The sequence below is a fragment of the Rhinolophus sinicus genome, chromosome 1, assembly GCF_057876585.1.
Source record: "Rhinolophus sinicus isolate RSI-liver-muscle chromosome 1, RSI-T2T, whole genome shotgun sequence".
NCBI classification, from domain to species: Eukaryota; Metazoa; Chordata; class Mammalia; order Chiroptera; family Rhinolophidae; genus Rhinolophus; species Rhinolophus sinicus.
This window is the reverse complement of record NC_142501.1, coordinates 47,443,105-47,462,218: the sequence shown is the minus strand read 5'-3', so window position 1 is coordinate 47,462,218 and position 19,114 is coordinate 47,443,105. Positions and strand designations below refer to the sequence as shown.

The 19,114-nt window shown below is 39.1% G+C and overlaps 2 protein-coding genes across 18 annotated transcripts in view; one reads left to right on the top strand and one right to left on the bottom strand.

Moving 5' to 3' along the window:
* The window catches only part of PRICKLE1 (prickle planar cell polarity protein 1), a 102,950-nt gene extending 97,180 nt beyond the window's left edge, over positions 1-5,770 (top strand). For all 4 annotated transcript variants that reach the window (XM_019748419.3, XM_074325816.2, XM_019748421.3 and 1 more), the window contains exons 7-8: positions 730-1,593; positions 3,446-5,770. In XM_019748419.3, the coding sequence (XP_019603978.1) occupies positions 730-1,593; positions 3,446-4,305 (1,724 nt within the window). In that variant the 3' untranslated portion in view covers positions 4,306-5,770. The remainder of the gene's footprint in view (positions 1-729; positions 1,594-3,445) is intronic.
* An 8,098-nt stretch (positions 5,771-13,868) lies between these two features.
* Positions 13,869-19,114, bottom strand: part of PPHLN1 (periphilin 1) — a 113,669-nt gene continuing 108,423 nt past the window's right edge. For all 14 annotated transcript variants that reach the window (XM_019748388.3, XM_074325821.2, XM_019748391.3 and 11 more), the window contains one exon: positions 13,869-16,233. In XM_019748388.3, the coding sequence (XP_019603947.1) occupies positions 16,039-16,233 (195 nt within the window). In that variant the 3' untranslated portion in view covers positions 13,869-16,038. The remainder of the gene's footprint in view (positions 16,234-19,114) is intronic.

Sequence of the window (19,114 nt, the reverse complement as noted above, 5' to 3'; positions counted from 1 at the left end):
AGATCTTAAATGTTTCAGTTTGCTGAGTTTTGACAAATGCATAGTCAATTCTTGTTATTTGAGCGAGTTATAGTCTATGAAATTGCTTGAATGATCAAACACTGAACCATTGCTCCTAGAGGAAATTCATGGATAGGTTCCTGTGAGCCCCTGGTCACATATGTTGTTGATTCATTAACACTGAACTCAGCCAACGGCCCTGTCACTCATGCTAGGACGAAGCTTCTCTAATACACGTATGTTCTCCCTAAGACACACCACAGCCTTCCTGTGTTTAGGAACACTAGACAGCACTTCAGCACTATGCTTGGGGGCCATTTAAATAGCAAAATCAACAAGCACAAACATCTGAAGAAAACTGAATAGACCACGAATATGCCCCTTGTTTAAAATACGAGAGCTGAAACAAAGCCAGAGCATATCACCCGGTCTGACCTTACTAGGGAACATGTGTGTTCGTCAACTCAAATTTTTCACCACCCTGCACATGTCCACAAAGGACTTTGAAAGCTCTGCAAGCATTGATTTAGGGGTTACAAGCAAGTAGGCAAATGTGCAGATGTGGACGTTACAAATTAATGAGAATTAACTGTACCTGTATGACCCACAACCCTGATGAGAAGCGGAACATTCCCATCACCTCTGAGAGTTCCTCATGGCACAGTTCCATTCCTTATTCCTGTTTAAAGATTGAACCATAACCTGGTATTCTGTCCTTTCTCAAAACAGGTGTCGACCATGCACAGATGACCTACGACGGGCAGCACTGGCATGCTACAGAAGCCTGCTTTTCTTGTGCCCAGTGTAAAGCCTCATTGCTAGGGTGTCCCTTTCTTCCCAAACAAGGCCAGATTTATTGCTCAAAAACATGCAGTCTTGGTGAAGATGTCCATGCTTCTGATTCTTCTGACTCTGCATTTCAGTCCGCTCGATCAAGAGACTCCAGAAGAAGTGTCCGGATGGGCAAAAGCAGTCGGTCAGCGGATCAGTGTAGACAGTCTCTCCTCTTGTCCCCTGCTCTAAACTACAAGTTTCCTGGCCTTTCAGGCAATGCCGATGACACCCTTTCTCGGAAATTGGATGACCTGAGTCTCTCCAGGCGGGGAGCAAGTTTTGTCAATGAAGACTTTTGGAAAGGCAGAGTAGAGCACGAAACCCCAGAAGACCCTGAAGAATGGGCCGAGCATGAAGATTATATGACGCAGCTTCTCCTCAAGTTTGGTGATAAAAGCCTCTTTCAGCAGCAGCCCAATGAGATAGATATTCGAGCCAGTGAGCATTGGATATCTGATAACATGGTTAAAAATAAGGCTGAGTTAAAGCAAAATAACCAGAGCCTTGCAAGTAAAAAATACCAATCTGATATGTATTGGGCCCAGTCACAAGATGGACTTGGAGATTCTGCTTATGGCAGCCACCCAGGCCCTGCAAGCAGTAGACGGCTCCAGGAGTTGGAGCTGGACCATGGGGCTTCGGGATACAATCATGATCAAACTCAGTGGTATGAAGATTCCCTGGAGTGTTTGTCAGACTTGAAACCAGAGCAGAGTGTTCGGGATTCTATGGATTCCTTGGCTTTGTCTAACATCACAGGTACGTAATCTAGGGATTATGAGATAGTTGGAAGAAAAGCCACTAGAAAATTTGTTCTGAAAATTATAGTTCAGCACCAGCAGCAGCTATGTTAATTAAAACTGTAGACCAAGGTAAGGAAGGAGTTTCCATTAAGTGTCAAACACTAAAGCAAAACAAACACGTGCATGTGTGTGTGTGTGTGTATTTGAGTATAATCTTTTTCAACAGGTATTGTTTTAAAGAGGAGAAAATTGGTTTGTTTGGATAATGGAGTCTGTGTCTGAAAGATACTATATTCTTCGGATCATGCTGTCTGAATTTAAAGTTATTAAAATCAATCCGCACACAGTCAGCTCAACATTTTTTGTATTTCCCTGAATTGCCCCGTAGTGACAGATAGGTAAAAAAATAGATGAATGTTTTTTATCCAGATTATAAGATAATTTCATTTTATGTTTTCAAAGCACATTCATACCAGTCATCAACATTTTATCCTTAAAATGACCCCAAGCTGTATTGTAATTTCTAAATGAGGAAACTTGAATTACTAGAAGCTAAATGCCTCACTTTACAGAGGTTTTTAAAAGCAAGTTCAAGTGTAGAACTGAGCCCTACTAGATCTCATATTTGTAATAAGTCGTTGGACGCAGAAATTGCTGTTGCATAGCTAGTTTTATAGTCAAACTAATGACGTTCAGTCCTTTCCTAAAGGTTAAGTTACTGTAATACAGGCAGGAAAGGCTTTAGCAGCTGGCTGCTGCCAGGAAGGACCCTGTGGCAGGTGCTACAGTGGCAAGGAGGGTAAGACAGTGACCTTGTTTCTGTTAGATTTGTAAAGGGGAGTTGAGGAATAGTGGATGAGACTAAATTATTGAGCACTTCCTGTTTTCTAGATCCTATGTTAGGTGTTTTAACATTTAATGTCAGAAATAGACATCATTTAGTAAACAAAGTGTTAGGGCTGGATGTTCCTTGACAATATGGGCTGAAAAACAGGCTCCCTTTAGAAAGTAGGAAGTTACGTAGTCCCCACTTGACAACAGTCCACTCCAGTCCCTACTGTCACTTCCCGTCTGCTGGGCTGTATTCATTATCTTAACTTGCCTGGACCCTATTTAAAAAGGAGAACAATATCAGTTGAGAAAAGTTTCAAAATGTTATTTTATGGGCTGAAGGAGAAGAATACTGGATGACGATCTAGGCCAGGGGTTGGAAACCTCTTCCGTAAAGAGCTAGATAGTACTTTTTGGGCGATACTGTCTCTGTTGCAACTACTCAACTCTGCCACTGTAGAAAGCAACCATAGATAACACGTAAGCGAATAGGTGTGGCTGTGTTCCAATGAAACTTTATCCAGAAATAGGCGGTGGGCCAGATGTGGCCTTTGAGCTGTAGTTTGCTGACCACTATCAAGGTATGAAGTGAGGAAGACTAGTCCATGTGTAAGAGGAGGACCATAATGGTGGCCATGCGGAAGGGACTGATTTGAGAGATGTTCAACTAATGCAGTCTGGCTTTAATAGACTGAGAGGCAGACATGTCTCACATAATCATGTACATAAACTATTGATGGGACATTTATGAAGAGCTTTTAAATTATTGCTGCTCATGACATGTGCTATAACTGTTTGGCTCCAAAACAACTGGACTCTTGAGAGGCTATGCCCCTTGTATCTTGTATCAGTACCAAAGTTCATACCTTCTCTCAATTATATATGCATGCTGAGTTTACCTTGTGGGTGTTAATCAAATACTGAAATTTGGGAGAATTGTCTTTGAAATGCTTCCTCCCTTTCAGTAGCTTGTTTGTAGTAATTGTCAGAATATTAGGATTATTGAGAATCACACCTTGTCTTGGCTTTTCTTCTAGGGGCTTCGGTGGATGGAGAAAGTAAGCCGAGGCCATCATTATATTCTCTGCAGAACTTTGAGGAAATGGAGGCAGAAGATTGTGAGAAAATGAGCAATATGGGGACTTTGAACTCTTCCATGCTGCACAGGAGTGCAGAGTCCTTAAAGAGTCTAAGTTCAGAGTTGTGTCCAGAGAAAATCATGCCTGAGGAGAAACCAGTGCATCTGCCAGTGCTCAGAAGGTCCAAGTCCCAATCCAGACCACAGCAGGTCAAATTTTCAGATGACGTCATCGACAATGGAAACTATGACAACATTGAAATCCGGCAGCCTCCAATGAGTGAGAGGACTCGGAGACGGGTCTACCATTTTGAAGAGAGGGGATCCAGGTCTCACCACCATCGCCGCAGGAGAAGTAGGAAGTCCCGCTCTGACAACGCCCTGAATCTTGTCACCGAAAGAAAATACTCTCCCAAGGACAGACTGCGGCTCTACACCCCCGATAACTATGAGAAGTTCATACAGAATAAAAGCGCCCGCGAGATCCAAGCGTACATCCAGAACGCGGAGCTCTACGGCCGGTACGCACACGCCACTTCCGACTACGCGCTGCAGAACCCGGAAGTGCATCGGTTTCTGGGCCTGTACGGCGAGGATGACGACTCCTGGTGTTCCTCCTCCACCTCCTCCTCCGACTCGGAAGAAGAAGGGTATTTTCTTGGACAACCAATTCCTCAACCCCGGCCACAGAGATACGCCTACTATACAGACGACCTTTCTAGTCCAACCTCGGCCCTCCCCACTCCTCAGTTTGGTCCGAGGACAACTAAATCCAAGAAGAAAAAGGGACACAAGGGCAAAAACTGTATCATTTCTTAACCTGGTAGCTGTGGAGGTCATACTTAAACTTAGCCATGAACCATCTTGAATCGTATCTTTTTCTTCCATAGAAAAGTTGCTAAAATAGTTTAAAGTGCTTTTTGCCCATGTAAATGAGCCCCTGACTGCCGTTTACAGTGTCAGATTAACATTTGGAAGGTGTGATTTCTCCAGTTTACCCTCCTTGGATGGTGCCAGGTTGCCGTGACATCTTTGTGCCTCTCAGGTGCCATTACGGTTTCACATAGCTGCTTTGGTCTCCAATCCTCAAGAGAATCCTCAAGAAACTGTTGAGAGGTGATTGGACAGAGGTGTTGATTTTAGACAATGGAGAACTTCAGCCACCTTTGTAAAGCAATAGTGTTTGTCATTCGTCTACACCAGGTTGGCGCAGGTCCTGATCGGTCTGTCTCGTTGTGCGGCATGCACGTAGTCACACTGACCCCGCCAACACTGTGCGTCCCATCCTATGAGGCCACCTTGTCCCCTTTCAATCCTCTTTAGCCAGGTGAACATTGTATTAGCTCCAGCTACAGATCGGAAAACAAACAAAAAAAAAAACATTGCTATTTATAATGTAGTATTTCATAGACTTAAGTGTTTTCCTAATTTAACGGTGCAAATACTAATGTACATACTGTACAGTTCAGATTTTAAAGCTGATATTTTTATATCCCTGAATTGCAAGATGTTTGTTACACTGCAGTGCTAGATTTGTTAGGGAACCAGAAACAGCATTTATGGATGAAATGATTGCTTGTATTTTAGTCAGGGTTTATAAGTGTAGATGGTCAAATTTATATTGCCTAGTGATGGAAAGTTCAATTTTTTTTTTTCCAATATTAAAAAGGCTCTGTATGCATGGTGGGGCTATGTAAATACCCTTTAAAACTATGGCCCTATTAATCTTACAAGTGTTATTTATGGGTCAAGCAATGTAAACTGTATAAATGTAAAAACAAACAAAAAAAACCCCCCATATATACCCCTGGAATATATGGTAAAAACAAATAGAAGCTGTTTGGGTGGATGTTTTTCCCCTCTTGGGGATGGTGTGTGGGGGGGTGCCTTTCCCATTTTTAGCAAGCTGGTTATTATCTCATGGGAAGAGACCAAAACTACAAGGATCTGCTTTTTTGTGGCAGGGGACTTTGTAGATTTATTATTTGAACAGAGGTTATTCCTTTTTATCCCTCCCTTCTAGCTAATTTGTTGGTCTTTAAGCAGCAATTTTGGAAACTTGGCCTTCTGATTATGTTTGTCTTTTAAAATCTTTAAATTAGAGGATGCTGTACCACTGACTACTTCAAGTTAATATGAGGTTCTATTTCATGGGAAAATTATCTTGAATTTGAACTAATGAGTGATATTTTGGTATGTGCCATTCTTGCACATACATTTCAGTCCTAAGGTCCTAGTGGTATTTGGGACCTTTAGGAAGGTATTTAATAAAAAATAAAAACTACCTATCTTTCTGAATACAAATCTTTGCAGACATATCCAGATAACTTCCACTTTGCTCCTCTGTTCAGGCATGATTTATTTTGCGGTACTTCTGCCATTAACAGACTACCGTCGGACTCCTGGGTATCCAGTACCACTACTAGTAGGTAGGAAACAGGACTTCAGCAAAGTTGTCTGTATCTTCTGAAATGGGGGAAAAGCTGTTAGGCCTTGGGGAGGAGGGACATGAATCCAACAGGGAGAACGTGTAGTCTATAGCATTCCCTACGCCATCCCTGGATAGGGCAAGGCCTTGCATCTGGCCTAGACACAGCCTCTTCAGAAACGCACCACTGGGGAGAGAGCTCTTTGCTTAATAACTATCTCATCATTTCCCTGGTCTCGTTCATTTAACAAATATATCAGCCATGAAAAGGAAATGCAGGCACATGGTAAAAACAAATTCAAACAAGACAAGAAACTGTCTCCTTTCCACTCTTCATCCTCAGCCCCTCAGTTCCCCTCCCAAAAGTAACCACTATTATCCATTTCTAGAGTAGTCTTCAGATGTTAAAGCATATTTATATAAAGGCACATCTTTAAAAAATGATAGCAAACTATACACGCTGACTTTTTTACTTTATATGTGAACATTCAGAGTAATCCAAATAGGTCTGCCTCATTCTCCCAGTGACTGCATGATACTCCACTTTTGGATGTACCATAGCTTATTTAACCAGCCCCTTAGTGCTGGACTTGAATTTCCTCATAGATACAAAGATTATGCATTTAAAATTTTGATGGATAGCAACAATTTTCAATGTATGAGAGTGCTATTTCCATCACAATCTGACATACAGTAACAAATGTCTTGATTTTGAAAACCTTTCCAGATCCTAATGCTGCAGAGTGGAATCCTTTTAGAAAAGACTGTTGTGATATATTGCTTGTAAAGGATGGATAACAAATAGTAAACAGGTAAATACTTAGCTTGGGGAAATGCGGGTATAAACAAGTCAACTGTCGTCAGTTTTCAGTCATTCTCAAAAGATTAGTTGCTTTTACTTCTCACTTGATTCAGGGTTATACAGATTACCAATGGTTTACGGAAATGCAAAAATATTTATTCACTATAATAATGCAAACACTAAAGCTTTTAAATCTTGGTTTGTGGCAATAAAAAAGACTAGAGGAAGTGAGCAAGTGACTGCCTTCCAGTTCCATAAAGAACTGGCAAGAAAATTAAGCATACAGTTGCTAAAAGGTGTTCATAGATTTAGTTAGCAAGAGTGTAAAATATCTGGTCAGTCACTAAACTCTGAATTTTGGTCCCAAGATAAGTATCAAATATTAGAACACCGCCTCAATCTTTGTGTGGGTGAAGCAGAACCCTATGGTTGCATTTTCCTCACTTCAGACCAATTGGAGAACATTTTGCTTAAGACCCACAGAGGGATGCTGATACAATGTCAACAGGGAACTCCTTTCATGTATGTTACATGCCCTTGAGTTGGCTACGACTCCAGGCAACCCTATGAATGGGTGGTGTCCACACTGTCCTGTTCTCCACAGCCCTGCTCAGCTCCTGGAGACTCATGCCTATGGCTCTTTTATAAAGTCAATCATCTCATATATGGTCTTCCTCTTTTTCTGCTGCCTTCTGTTCTCCCCAGCATTATTGTCTTTGCTAAACAACCCTCCTTTCTCATGATGTGCCTGGGGTAGAACACCTTTAGTTTTGTCATTTTTGCTTCCAGTGATGTTTCAGGCTTAATTTGCTGTAGGACCTACCTGTTCATCTTTTCGGCGGTCCAGGGTACTGTAGAGCTCTCCTCCTCCAACAGCATATTTCAGATGAACCAATTTTCCTGTCAGCCTCCTTCACTGTCCAACTTTTGCATCCATCCATACCAGTAGTAATTGGGAATACGAGGGTGTAGATAATCGGCTTGGTCTCCAATGACACATCTTTGTTTTCAGTGATCTTTCCTAATTCTTCCATTGACCTTCAGAGTCTCAGCCTTCTCTGATTTCTTGGCTGCAGTCTCCATGTGAATTAATGACCAAGGTAAGCAAAATCTTGAACAATTTCAATGTTTTCATTGTCTCCTAAGTTGTATATTTCTTCTATAGTCATGATTTTTATCTTCTTAATGTTCTAAAGCAGTCCCACTTTGGCACTTGCTTCTTTCACTTTCATCAGAAGTCATTTCAAATTATTGCTGTCTGCCAGTAAGACGGTGTCATCTGCATATCTTAAGTTACTGATATTTCTTCCACCAATTTTTTACTTCTCATTCCTCTAAGTCTAGCCCAGTTTATCGTCTATGTTCTGCGTACAGATTAAAAAATTGGAAGATAAAATGCACCCTTGTCTGACCCCTTTGCCTACAGGAAACCATTCTGTCTCTCCATATTCTGTTCTGATGGTGGCTTCCTGTCCACAACACAGGATGCCTCAGGACAATCCCAGTTCTTTCAGAACTGTCCATAGCTTCTCGTGATCCACGCAAAGGTTCAGACTATAAAACGTCAACGAACCTGATTCTTTGGAGCACTCCTTTTAGCTCTCATTAAAAGAACATGATTCACTTTGTGTATGCATTTGTTATTCTTGACACTCTCCTTTTTAGTTCTGAGTTAAAAGGTACTGGAAGTGAAAGGAGGTATCATTTGCTGTCTAACCCTCTCACTTTAGCTACAAATCATGGGCCTTCTTAAAAGGGCAGTAACATGATAATGGGCACCCACAACTGCTAGATTTCCATTTGTGGCACGCGTCCCTGCCCAACTTGGTCCTTGGGTGATAGGACCAGGAAGTATTGGTGTGGACATATGTCAGGAGTGCCCAGAGGATTTCAGCATAGGCATTAACATAGTGTGGGCATATTTTGGTTTATTGAGCTTCTCTTTTCTAATGGACACTTGCCTACTGCCATGGAAAGGAGGACCAGTGTTGCTATACCTTCAGATTTTGCAAGAGAAACAGAATTTGAACTTTGGTAAATTTTCCAAGTTTATAATTGCTAGCAACTAATTCAAACATTTCTGAAACACCATAAACAAAATGAGCCTGCCATCAGCAAGTCTCCAATGCATGGGTTATAAATGCAGAAGCTTGAGGCTGATTCAACCTATTCCTTAGAGCTACCTAGGGGAGGCATGGCTAATCACTGTTCATAGAAATACATGTGACCTTTATGGGATCCACAAAGAAGAAACATTGGGATCAAAAAAAAAAAAAAAATTACACTATGACTTGCCTCATTATCAATTCAATGCTAGTATAGTAACACAATTATAAAAATCCATTTTAATTAGTCACATGAGAAATTTGCTAATTGCCTAGACAGATTCTCTAGCCATTCTCTGGAACTATTTAAAAATACAAGGCATACTCTTATACAGTCCACATGGGTTTTCTGCAAACTCAGACATTAGGAAGGCTTCCAGGTAAAGCGGGCCTAAACCGGAGAAATAAGCAGGAGCAAAATGAATTTTGCACCTCTGCGCTTTTTGCCAAGGTCATAGAATCATAAACTTTTCTGGGGGAATAAAGTTTAAGGGTACTTTTCACAAAATGGTTTGGGAAGGAAGTATAGAGGAAAAGTAAGACATTGAGTATACATAGACTTGGTCACAGGAGTAGAGCCAATGTATTCCTTTTGAACCGGCTAGCTGGTCAAGAATTCCCATTTTAGGGATCAATGTTAGCCTCAACTTTTTGCAAAAGAAATTTCACATCTCTATTGCTATATGTGCACAGGTGCTGTTATGCCAACTTTAGAAATAACTTGCAGTGCATTCTCTGGAAGCATTTGTTTGATTCCAGACAACATAAACAGTACCATTAAGAATATGAAACAAGTCCTCTTAAGTGCTACTACTTGTTTTAGCACTTTTAGATAAACGAACCAAGCAACTGACATGGGAAAAGACGATTCCTGGGCTAATATAAATCCACCATAGTTGATCTTGGAGTGGGGCAATGCATACTGGACTCCAGGAATCAAAAGATCTGGGTTAGGAGACTCACCTCTCTCATTAACTTGGGCGGGGTAAGTGCTCTGACCCAGTTTCCACTTCTGTAAAATGAGAGTGCCAGGCCATCTCAAAGGCTTCCTTCCAGCTTCAGTATTCCTTGGAGACTGAACTGAATTTTTCAGGTCAGAAAAATCTTCCCACTCAGCATAGTGTTGTTTTCCTTTTCTGACTCACCAACACATTTGTCTGGACAAGGATGATCCCTCCAAAGCTCATGGGAGTTAGAAACTCCCACGAGAACTGGTGCTTTTTTATGTTAATGCTTGGGATTCTGAGTGGGCAAAAGGTTAAACTAAATTATGAAAAAGAAGTTTGGAGATTATCTCCCCATCAATGCATATGCTTCAAATTTTCTTTAGCTTCACTGAGTAGATGAGACTAAGAGTATGTGATAGGTTAAGATATTTTTCTCCCTCATGTTATTTCTGCCCAGTTACCAGGAAAAAAAAGTAAGATTTTTTTTCTATGTCTTAGAGGGCTGCTATTGGCAACAATCTCAGTTGGGAATCTCCAAACATGTTGTAAGCAAAGCTGAAAGGTGTTAACAGTGTTTAACTAACCTTAGTTCCTAGGAGAGTTAAATTACCAGGTTCATTCCACTTTAAATGGCAATTTGAACTCCATCAGGGGTTCAGGTGCAGCACCCAAACAGCTGAGTCCTGAGCTGTACTGTGGCAGTGGAGGCTGTAACCATACATGCTACTTGCCCCTTAACAACTACCCCTTATGAACCTCAAAGGTGTTTCCTAAAATGGCTCCAAAGCACAAGTCATAGGAACCAATACAGAAGGGGGTGGCAACTAGGGATAAAGAAACCACCAAGCTTTTCCACTTCTTCCAAGAACACTGAGTTTAGAGTTGAAAGATTTGAGTATATCTCTGGCTCTGCCACTTCCAGCTATATGACCTTAGGCAGTTGCAACTTCTCTTGCCCTTGAATGCAAAATGAGAATAAATTCGTATTGGCTTATTACATGTAAAAATGTCCGTGAATCAAAAAACACTAGAATGTGATTCTAACCTTGTTCAGATACTGAAATAATGGAAAAACATTGGTGTTTCTCAGAATCCTATAAAGTATTTAGTATACTAAACCTGAAATGCATTTTAAGCTACGTCCAGTATGGTACACTAGAGTCTACTCTACAGAAGTAGCAGAATAGTTTTTAAAATTCCTGCCAAAGCTGGGCTAGTCCCACACTCCTATCCCCAGCTTACCAGCTTAAGGAAGAATCCCCTTCACTCAACACTCCCACCTCAAGACAGAGGCAGCCCTGGAGGCTGTGACCATCAAGCTGCCCCAGGGGATGAGAAAATGCTGAGAGCTCTCTCTCCTCTTGCACCTTGGGTGGATCACATTGCTCCTACCGTGTTTGGGGGAAACATGGTATGTTGTAAAGAAAAGGTGATTCTCACTCAAGACTCACCTCTCAACTGAGTAAGCCCTGTAGTATTCAGTAGACCACCACCCACTGTGATATAGTAGGGCTGTGGTGGTAGGAGACCAGGCCGGTATAAGCCCATGGCATAGCTAATATTCAGCCCTAAGAAAGGGGAATTAAAAGCTTCAGCATAAAACAGATACCTCAGCCTCATAAGCTACAGCTCTGATGGATTCTATCTCCTCTTGCTCCTCCCCCAGCCTCCGACCTTCCCCACCCAACACAATCCCCATCCACTGGGGGCTGACCCTCTTCTGGCTTCAGAAGCCTTCCCTATCAGGCAGGCACAGGGTGTGGGCAGAGAAGGGAAACTGGAATCTGGTGCCAAGGAGGAGCCCAACTGGCTGGAGCTGGGTCCACCTGAAGGTACTGCAGACATTTGGCCAGTGTGTCTTTCTCGGAGTTTGGTCATGAAGGATGGACTCTTGCCACTTGGAGGATGCAGGGACAGTCATTTGGTCCTCTCCCTGTCTCCAAGAACCTTGCCGAGCCTCACCCTCTCAGAGAACCCTCAGTGCTCTCAAGGACAATGGCAGGGTCGCAGCCAGAAAGCTCATGAGTGAGGGTGCCAGCAGTGACCCCAGGAACAGGGCCCTAGGCTAAAAGGATATTTAACATGCAGTCCTGAACGCCATATGGCCAGGGTAGCTCTGTCCCCTCCTCCTCCTCCTCATCTAAGTATTCTAAACAGGAAAAACATGATAGCACATAGATAGACTAGGCAGTGCGTAAATACCTCAGCTGTCCTCTCACAGCCAAGTATCTGTATGTTGTCCTTATTTTCTACCTTATATGTTCTCAAATGATTATGTTTCAATAAACCTCTACCTATTCACACACACACACACGAGAAAAAAGTTCCAAACTTCATACAATTTTAGTGATATTTGCTATCATTAGAATACCATTAAACTAGGAGTAGGGCTCGTGCCATAGAATCAAGCTGTTTCTATTGCTACACAAATGTACATGAGGCTTAAATGATATTTCTCAAGTGTCATTTTTAAATAAAACTCACTCAGTGGACTGGCAAAACCTTTTATATAATCAGTCCCCATATTCCAATTATTACAATGGAAATGTGGGTCTGGTGCAGGCTTCAAGGGCCAACTTCAGTGAAGTTAACTCTCAAATATAATTTATTAATTTGAGCAAAAGGTGAGCCAACAAGAAACCAATAATGTGGCTCAAACAATAAAGACATTGATTCCTCTTTCACATAATAGTTCAGTGCTCCACACAGTCATGCAGAGATCCAGGCTCCTTCCATCTTGTGCCTCTGCAATAAATCAACGCTGGGTTGCTATTGTTACTACTTTTGGGAAGGCATAAAAGAGCATGAAGGAGGCATATCCATTGTCCTAATGGTTCCAGCCCAGAAGGAGTACCACTCAAATTCCATAGGAGAGAACTTAGTCTCACTTGATCACACCTAACTGCAAGGGGGAATAGAGCAAATACAGTGCTAATGGGGCAGTTATGTGACTCAATTTTGACTCCATTACCAGGGAAAAAGGAGAGAATATATTCTGCTAACTACCTTAGTTACTAGTCCCCTTTTTCCTATATCACCGAATTGGGTAACTTCAGTGCTCTCGAGAGAATTGGCAGGAAGGAGATGATAAGTTACTGTGCATAACCCACAAACCTTGGTGTGGCAAGCAGAGAGGTGAGCTCCAGGTGCCAGCCTCAGCAGTAAAGCCACCTGGATGGCTGGCTGCTTGCAACACTGACTACTCCACCATGAATACTTCAGGGATGACTGGATCACAGTCCAAAGTTGTTGCCAAAGAACTGACAGAGTCTTCCTCGGAATTTAGGATCTCTTGCAGGGAACTGAAATAAAGCTGAAACCACTATATAATATTTTGGCAATGTAGCAGAGTCCTTTCTTAAGGGGATCTGGACTCCCCTTCCTTCAAAAGGTTCTGGGTCTTATGAACTAATTGGCTAGAGCTGGGAAGTGACTGAGGGGCTGTGAGAAATTAACATTTTTGGCAAGAATAAATACAAAGGTAGTATTTCCAAACCTCAGTGTTAAGTAGGAGAGAAAGGATAAAGCTACAAGCATTCAAAATCCTTCACATTCTGCTTTTAACCTACCTGTTTCTACATTAGTCCCTATCATCTTCCCCAATCAGCTTCCATCACAGAGGCCTATACCTTTCCCTCCTCCTACTTGTAACACTTCCCTTTCTCTGTCTGAATAAGTCCTATTCCTCTAAGACTCAGGGGTCAAATTTCACTTCCTTTGTGAAGCCTTAACAAATATAAGTACCTACAACATTCCAAACTGTGCTAGGAATGGAGGTCACAAAGACAATGTGGTTCCTGAGCCCTCCAGAGGTTACTGTAAAGATACGGATTTTAATCCTACAATTCTCTGTAACTCAGACTCATAATTACACAATTATTGAGCACTACTGAGTCCTCATTTTATGTCATTTAACTGCTTTCTCAGATATCAAGACTCACTAAATCACCAAAGTTAATAGTTTCTCAATTCTCAAACTTCATCCTGCTGCTGAGTAGGTGAACTGAATACTAAGGGGTAATCATTCAGTAGGAAGGAATAAAAATCTACATTTTAGCAAAACACTTAAAACCTGTTCAAGAGAAAAAAAGACAATCTAATTATTTAAACCTGGTTGCTTTATTTTGCACTTTTAAAGTTCACAAAAAACTTCACAATATCTGCTTTTCCCCTGTTGATCATCAAGGCTTCATAAGACAATGAAAATTTTATTACATCAATAGGGCATACTCAAAAACAACGGGTAATTTACAAACACATTTTTTAAATCAAGGACATTTTGCAAAATATACACCCTGGTACATACCTGAACTAATCTATCCTAAAATTAGAATTAAAAAAAAAAACAAACAAAAAAAAACAGACAGATGGATAGATTTAACACTGACAAGCCTACCAGAATAATGCTGATGGCAAGCTATAAACAGCTTTAAATGTTGAATGTAATTTGGGGGAAGGGGAAAAGAAAAAATTATCTGTTTAACCTACATTTAAATGCATCTCTGTGTTAAACTTCCATAGTTTAATGAATTTCAACAAAGTGAACAACTCCTTTGCCTCCATGGTAGTTTCTCAAGTTTTATTTTTAAACTTGTGACAACTTGACTAAAGAAAATGAAAACTGGAATTAGAACATTTAAGGAGAAGAAAAACATAGGGGTAGGGGAGAAACAAGATCAGTACTTTCTTAGTCTTTCTAAAGTGGTTGTAACAAACAAAATCATTATTCACATTACGGAAGAATACCAGAGATGGTATGTGGGTTTAGTTTTGGCTTATGTATAACATCTAAATGGCAAAAGTAAAAATTCAAGGTAGTCTCATGTAGGAAGCTTAAGCAAATAATTTTGCCTTCAATTCATTTTTAAATTTGTGGAATGGCATAATACATATTTGGAGGCACCCATTATAGGATCTGCTAAAATTATTTATACTGCTATTTCCACTTTTAATAAAAATTTTATCTACTCTGGGGTAGCTGTTTAGATAGTATCAATAGAGGCCACTAAAAATAATGCTAAAATTCAAGTGAGAAGCGAGTGGAAATGGAAAGAGGATGGGAGGATAATGACATTGAGTAGTAATAACAAACATGATTTTTAAGATTTCCTAACTAATGCCACAACATTACATGTTTTGGCTAAATGCCACTGGGCAGGTGGAAGTGATCAGGAAATGAGTGGAATATCCTAATCATCCCAGTTAGATTCTTAACTAACCCATTATTTGGATGGTTTGCTCATGAAGGACTACTTACATAGATGACTTGATTAAGAGTAGTTGTGGTAGGCTTATTGTCTACTCTATTTCTTCCAAGAACACTTTTGAAGGGTTAAGAACTCCTGAAAAGGGCAACAGAACTTGAATTTGTTAGAATACAAACAGAGATTAACAAAGGCATAATCTGTAAACGGCTTAGTCATGGATATATTATCCATCACTTTCTTTCTTGAGATGGGGAATATAATAGGCCTATAGAAAAAATGAAACTCCACTACTCATATTCCAAATTTTTCTCTATTGATGAGAAATTTTAAAAGAAATTTCAACTTTAAAACAGCTCTCATCTTTCATCTCAAATTGCCCCTTGTCTTTTATGATATTATTTAAGATTCACAGATCAGTCAGTCAGGAATTTCAGGATTATTTTAACAGAAGACATTAAGTTCACTTACTTGGAAAACAGGAATTTATCGCAAGGTGTCTTTTAGAGATTTAAGTGCTCTATGTTAACACAATGAGAATTATACTCAAAGCAAATATTCCCAAAGGATACCAAAGTATGCGGGTTATTTGGATCTTATATTTAAACATATTAAAAGTTACAAAGCCTAAGATAAGAAACAAGTCAATAAAATCACAACTTAGTATTCTAACATTTTGACATGGTATCACTGACTATGAAATGCAAAAAGACTGTTAAGTGTTTAACTGGAATGATCTCTAAAATTACACTAGTGTGACCACACAAATGGTCACATATTATGGAATACTACAGAACATAAGTACAGAAGCTGTTCTCTAGGACTTGAAAAATCAATTTACCCATCATTTTAGGGGCGAGGAAAAGTATGAATTAGGAGGCTCTGTATGTAAAGAAAATTCTAATTAAAATATCTTAGACTATTTTAGATGTTTATTTGATATTGGAAAGGTGATCAACTATTATAAAGTACTTCTCTTCATCACAAAAACTCCATATATTAAGGATTTACACAATCCAGTGGGGAAAAAACCTAGAAACATTTTTTTGCCTGAGCAAGTGCTCTCCTAAAAAGGCTCTCCAAAATCTTGATTAGAAGTGTCATACTCTGCAATGAAATGCTTGAGTTCTTCAACACACCGTTCCCCTATTTCATGTAAATTCTGTCTTAATGCAAACTGTATAGATTTTTCTAATGAAGGATCTTTTTCAATCAGCATTTTCACAACCATCCCGAAAGTTTCACAGTCTTGTCGGTAAACCTAGAAAGGTGAAATACATGTGGTTACATCAAAGTTAAAATAATTAGCTAAAGATTGAGCTGATTCAGTGGGCAGAATTATGATGCTGAAGTCTAAAAGGGAGACATAATCATACAGCTGAGCCTCTGTCAGCCCTGAGTAGTCACTGTTGCCAAAGGCCATTTAAACATTCATCTTTGATATTTGCTGACAACTTGAATGAGTAGAGAAACACTTATATACCACATCACTGAATGTAGAAGTCAGGCATGGCGTTTGTCAGGACATCAGACTAGACATGAGGAGAACTGGGAACAAAGACTAGCTAGGTAAGGCACATTCATGGCTTCATTCATTTACTTGTTTGGAAGAAAAAAGGCTCTGAGCCCCTAACGTCAGATGATTTGTTTGAATCATGACCAGACGACAAATTCAAAACTCTGTTTAGTATACAACAAACAACTATAGGAATGCCAAAGTACCTATTTGAAAAAAACTTTTCAAGGTATAAATATTTGACCATAATTAAAGTCACCAAGGCAGAGTTAAGATCAAAACAATGATTTTATACATAATGGTTGTGCATGTACGTGTGTACACATGTGTATAAATATACACATATATACATATGCATATTTTCTACCTCAATGTTTACATTTTACTTTAATAGGTATATAAAATTTTTATCAGTGGCAATAATTAGGTGTTTCCTGTCCAAAAATTGCTAAGTTTCTTCCACACTGTTAAGGAAATGTCATTTCCTTAATTTGTAGTCACAAAATACAAAATACATTTTACATATCTATGCTATTTTTCGTACTTTGTAATTCATGTATTTAGAGAAAAAAATAGTTTCCATGAATATTAAGTGAAGTACAAATTATCTGACTTTAAAAAAAAACTGTTTATTTTAACTTTTCTAAACTTAACAAAAACAATTAGCATGTTTGTTTTCTTAAAAAAAAGATTTTGTTCATTTTGAAAGCTTCAGAAGTGATCTGAGACGTTGTTTGACTTATGATAGTGTTTATTTCTCAAATCACTACTAGATGTTGTGGTGGTTGCTGCTGTATTTTTTGTCTGTACTATTTTTTTGATTACTTAAAAACAGCTATTTAAAGAATATTTAATTTTGACTCTCAGTACTAGTTTGCTAAATTATACTAAATTCATGTCCTTGCTCTTGAAAACCATTCACAAGCCCAAGGAAATGAAAAGGATAAATTTTTCAGATGACACAAAAATTAAAATAAAGCCAGTAGCTGCCTTCTCCATCTCAGCGCACACACATATGCACACATGTGTGTGTACACACACACGTTTTTCTAAATAATGAGGAAATTTATAATAGCTATTAGGTTTAATTCAGGTATTTAAACCAACCATTTAGTCCATATTATCCTAAGGTTTATACGACTCAGAATTGATAATACTACTTTAATAAACCAACATAGAAAACAGTATACCATTCACATGATATTATATATCAATGTCAAGGCAACAGAGCACATTAACTGGCCCAACAAAAACATAGTACCTAAGTCAAGCCAATGCAGACCCCATGGGGGAAAGTCAGAACCATGATGTTTCACAGTCTTACTGGAGGTAAATTCCTTACCAAACCAGTTAGCCCACATAATAACAGCATTCTAACACCAACCACAGGCCTCAGCAGACCACTTTGTGGGTGGCCTAAATTTTATAGGCTTCTTTATAACAGATGTACTAGATGAGTATAATGTTACACTGTGAATTAACCTGCAAATTCTTTAATGTAAATCTGCTGTTGTACCTAAACTATAACTTTTCCTTTAGCATAGAGTACATAAATGTGCTACAGATTTTCATATCAAAAGTAAAAACATATTAAAATGTGTTCATAGATTTATTTAAATTGTAAACTATCAATCTGGAGACAAGATAATACAAGCATTTAAAAATTGCTTTTTCATTTTTATTTTTTTTAAATTAGAGTTTACTGGGGTGACAGTTGTTAGTAAAGTTATATAGATTTCAGGTGTACAATTCTGTAATACATCATCTATATGTCACATTGTGTGTTCACCACCCAGAGTCAGTTCTCTTTCCATCACCATATATTTGATCCCCTTTACCCTCATCTACCACCCTCCTCCAACTTTACCCCCTGATAACCACTAAAGTATTGTATGTGTCTATGAGTTTTTGTTTCTTCATTTGTTTGTCTTGTTCTTTTGTTGTTTTCAGTTTTATATACCACATATCAGTGAAATCATATGATTCTCTACTTGTGTTTTATTTTTTAATTTTAAGTACTTTTTGAATTATTCACTGAAATAGACAAATTTTGTATATTAGTTGACAAGTAAACCAGAATTGCTCAAAGCAATGTAATTCTCTGCTACAGAGTAAATTTTCTAAAAAGACTGCTTAAAATGTACTGGTTGGGCACTAGACAGGAAATAATTAGTTTTTTGTTAAAGGAAGAACCTCACCCTCCAACATTTTATAAATAAAATTCACAACTGTCAGAAACCTATTTCCGAAATCTGTTCCACAGTAAACTCTCCCAAACAGGAAGGGTGTAGTTATCTGTAGGAGAGTTTGTTTGCTTATGATCCCTAGTTGGAAATGCATTAATAATCTTCAGATTTGATATCTACAGGCCACACAGGAAGATTTTTTTGTTGTTGCTGTTTCCCCTGATTGGACCTCATCAAAATGGGAAACAGGTTAAAGTTTGGGTGGGGTTGACATTAACTGCATTGAAACGCATTTAAATTTGCCAGTATAATAAAAACACTATCCAAATGCGGTTTCACACAGTCCTTTATTATAGTAGCCTGTGTTAATAGTTCAATCCTCACTTCTAGGAATAAAGAAATATGATAAAATAAACTACCAAGGCTTTTTACTATGAATT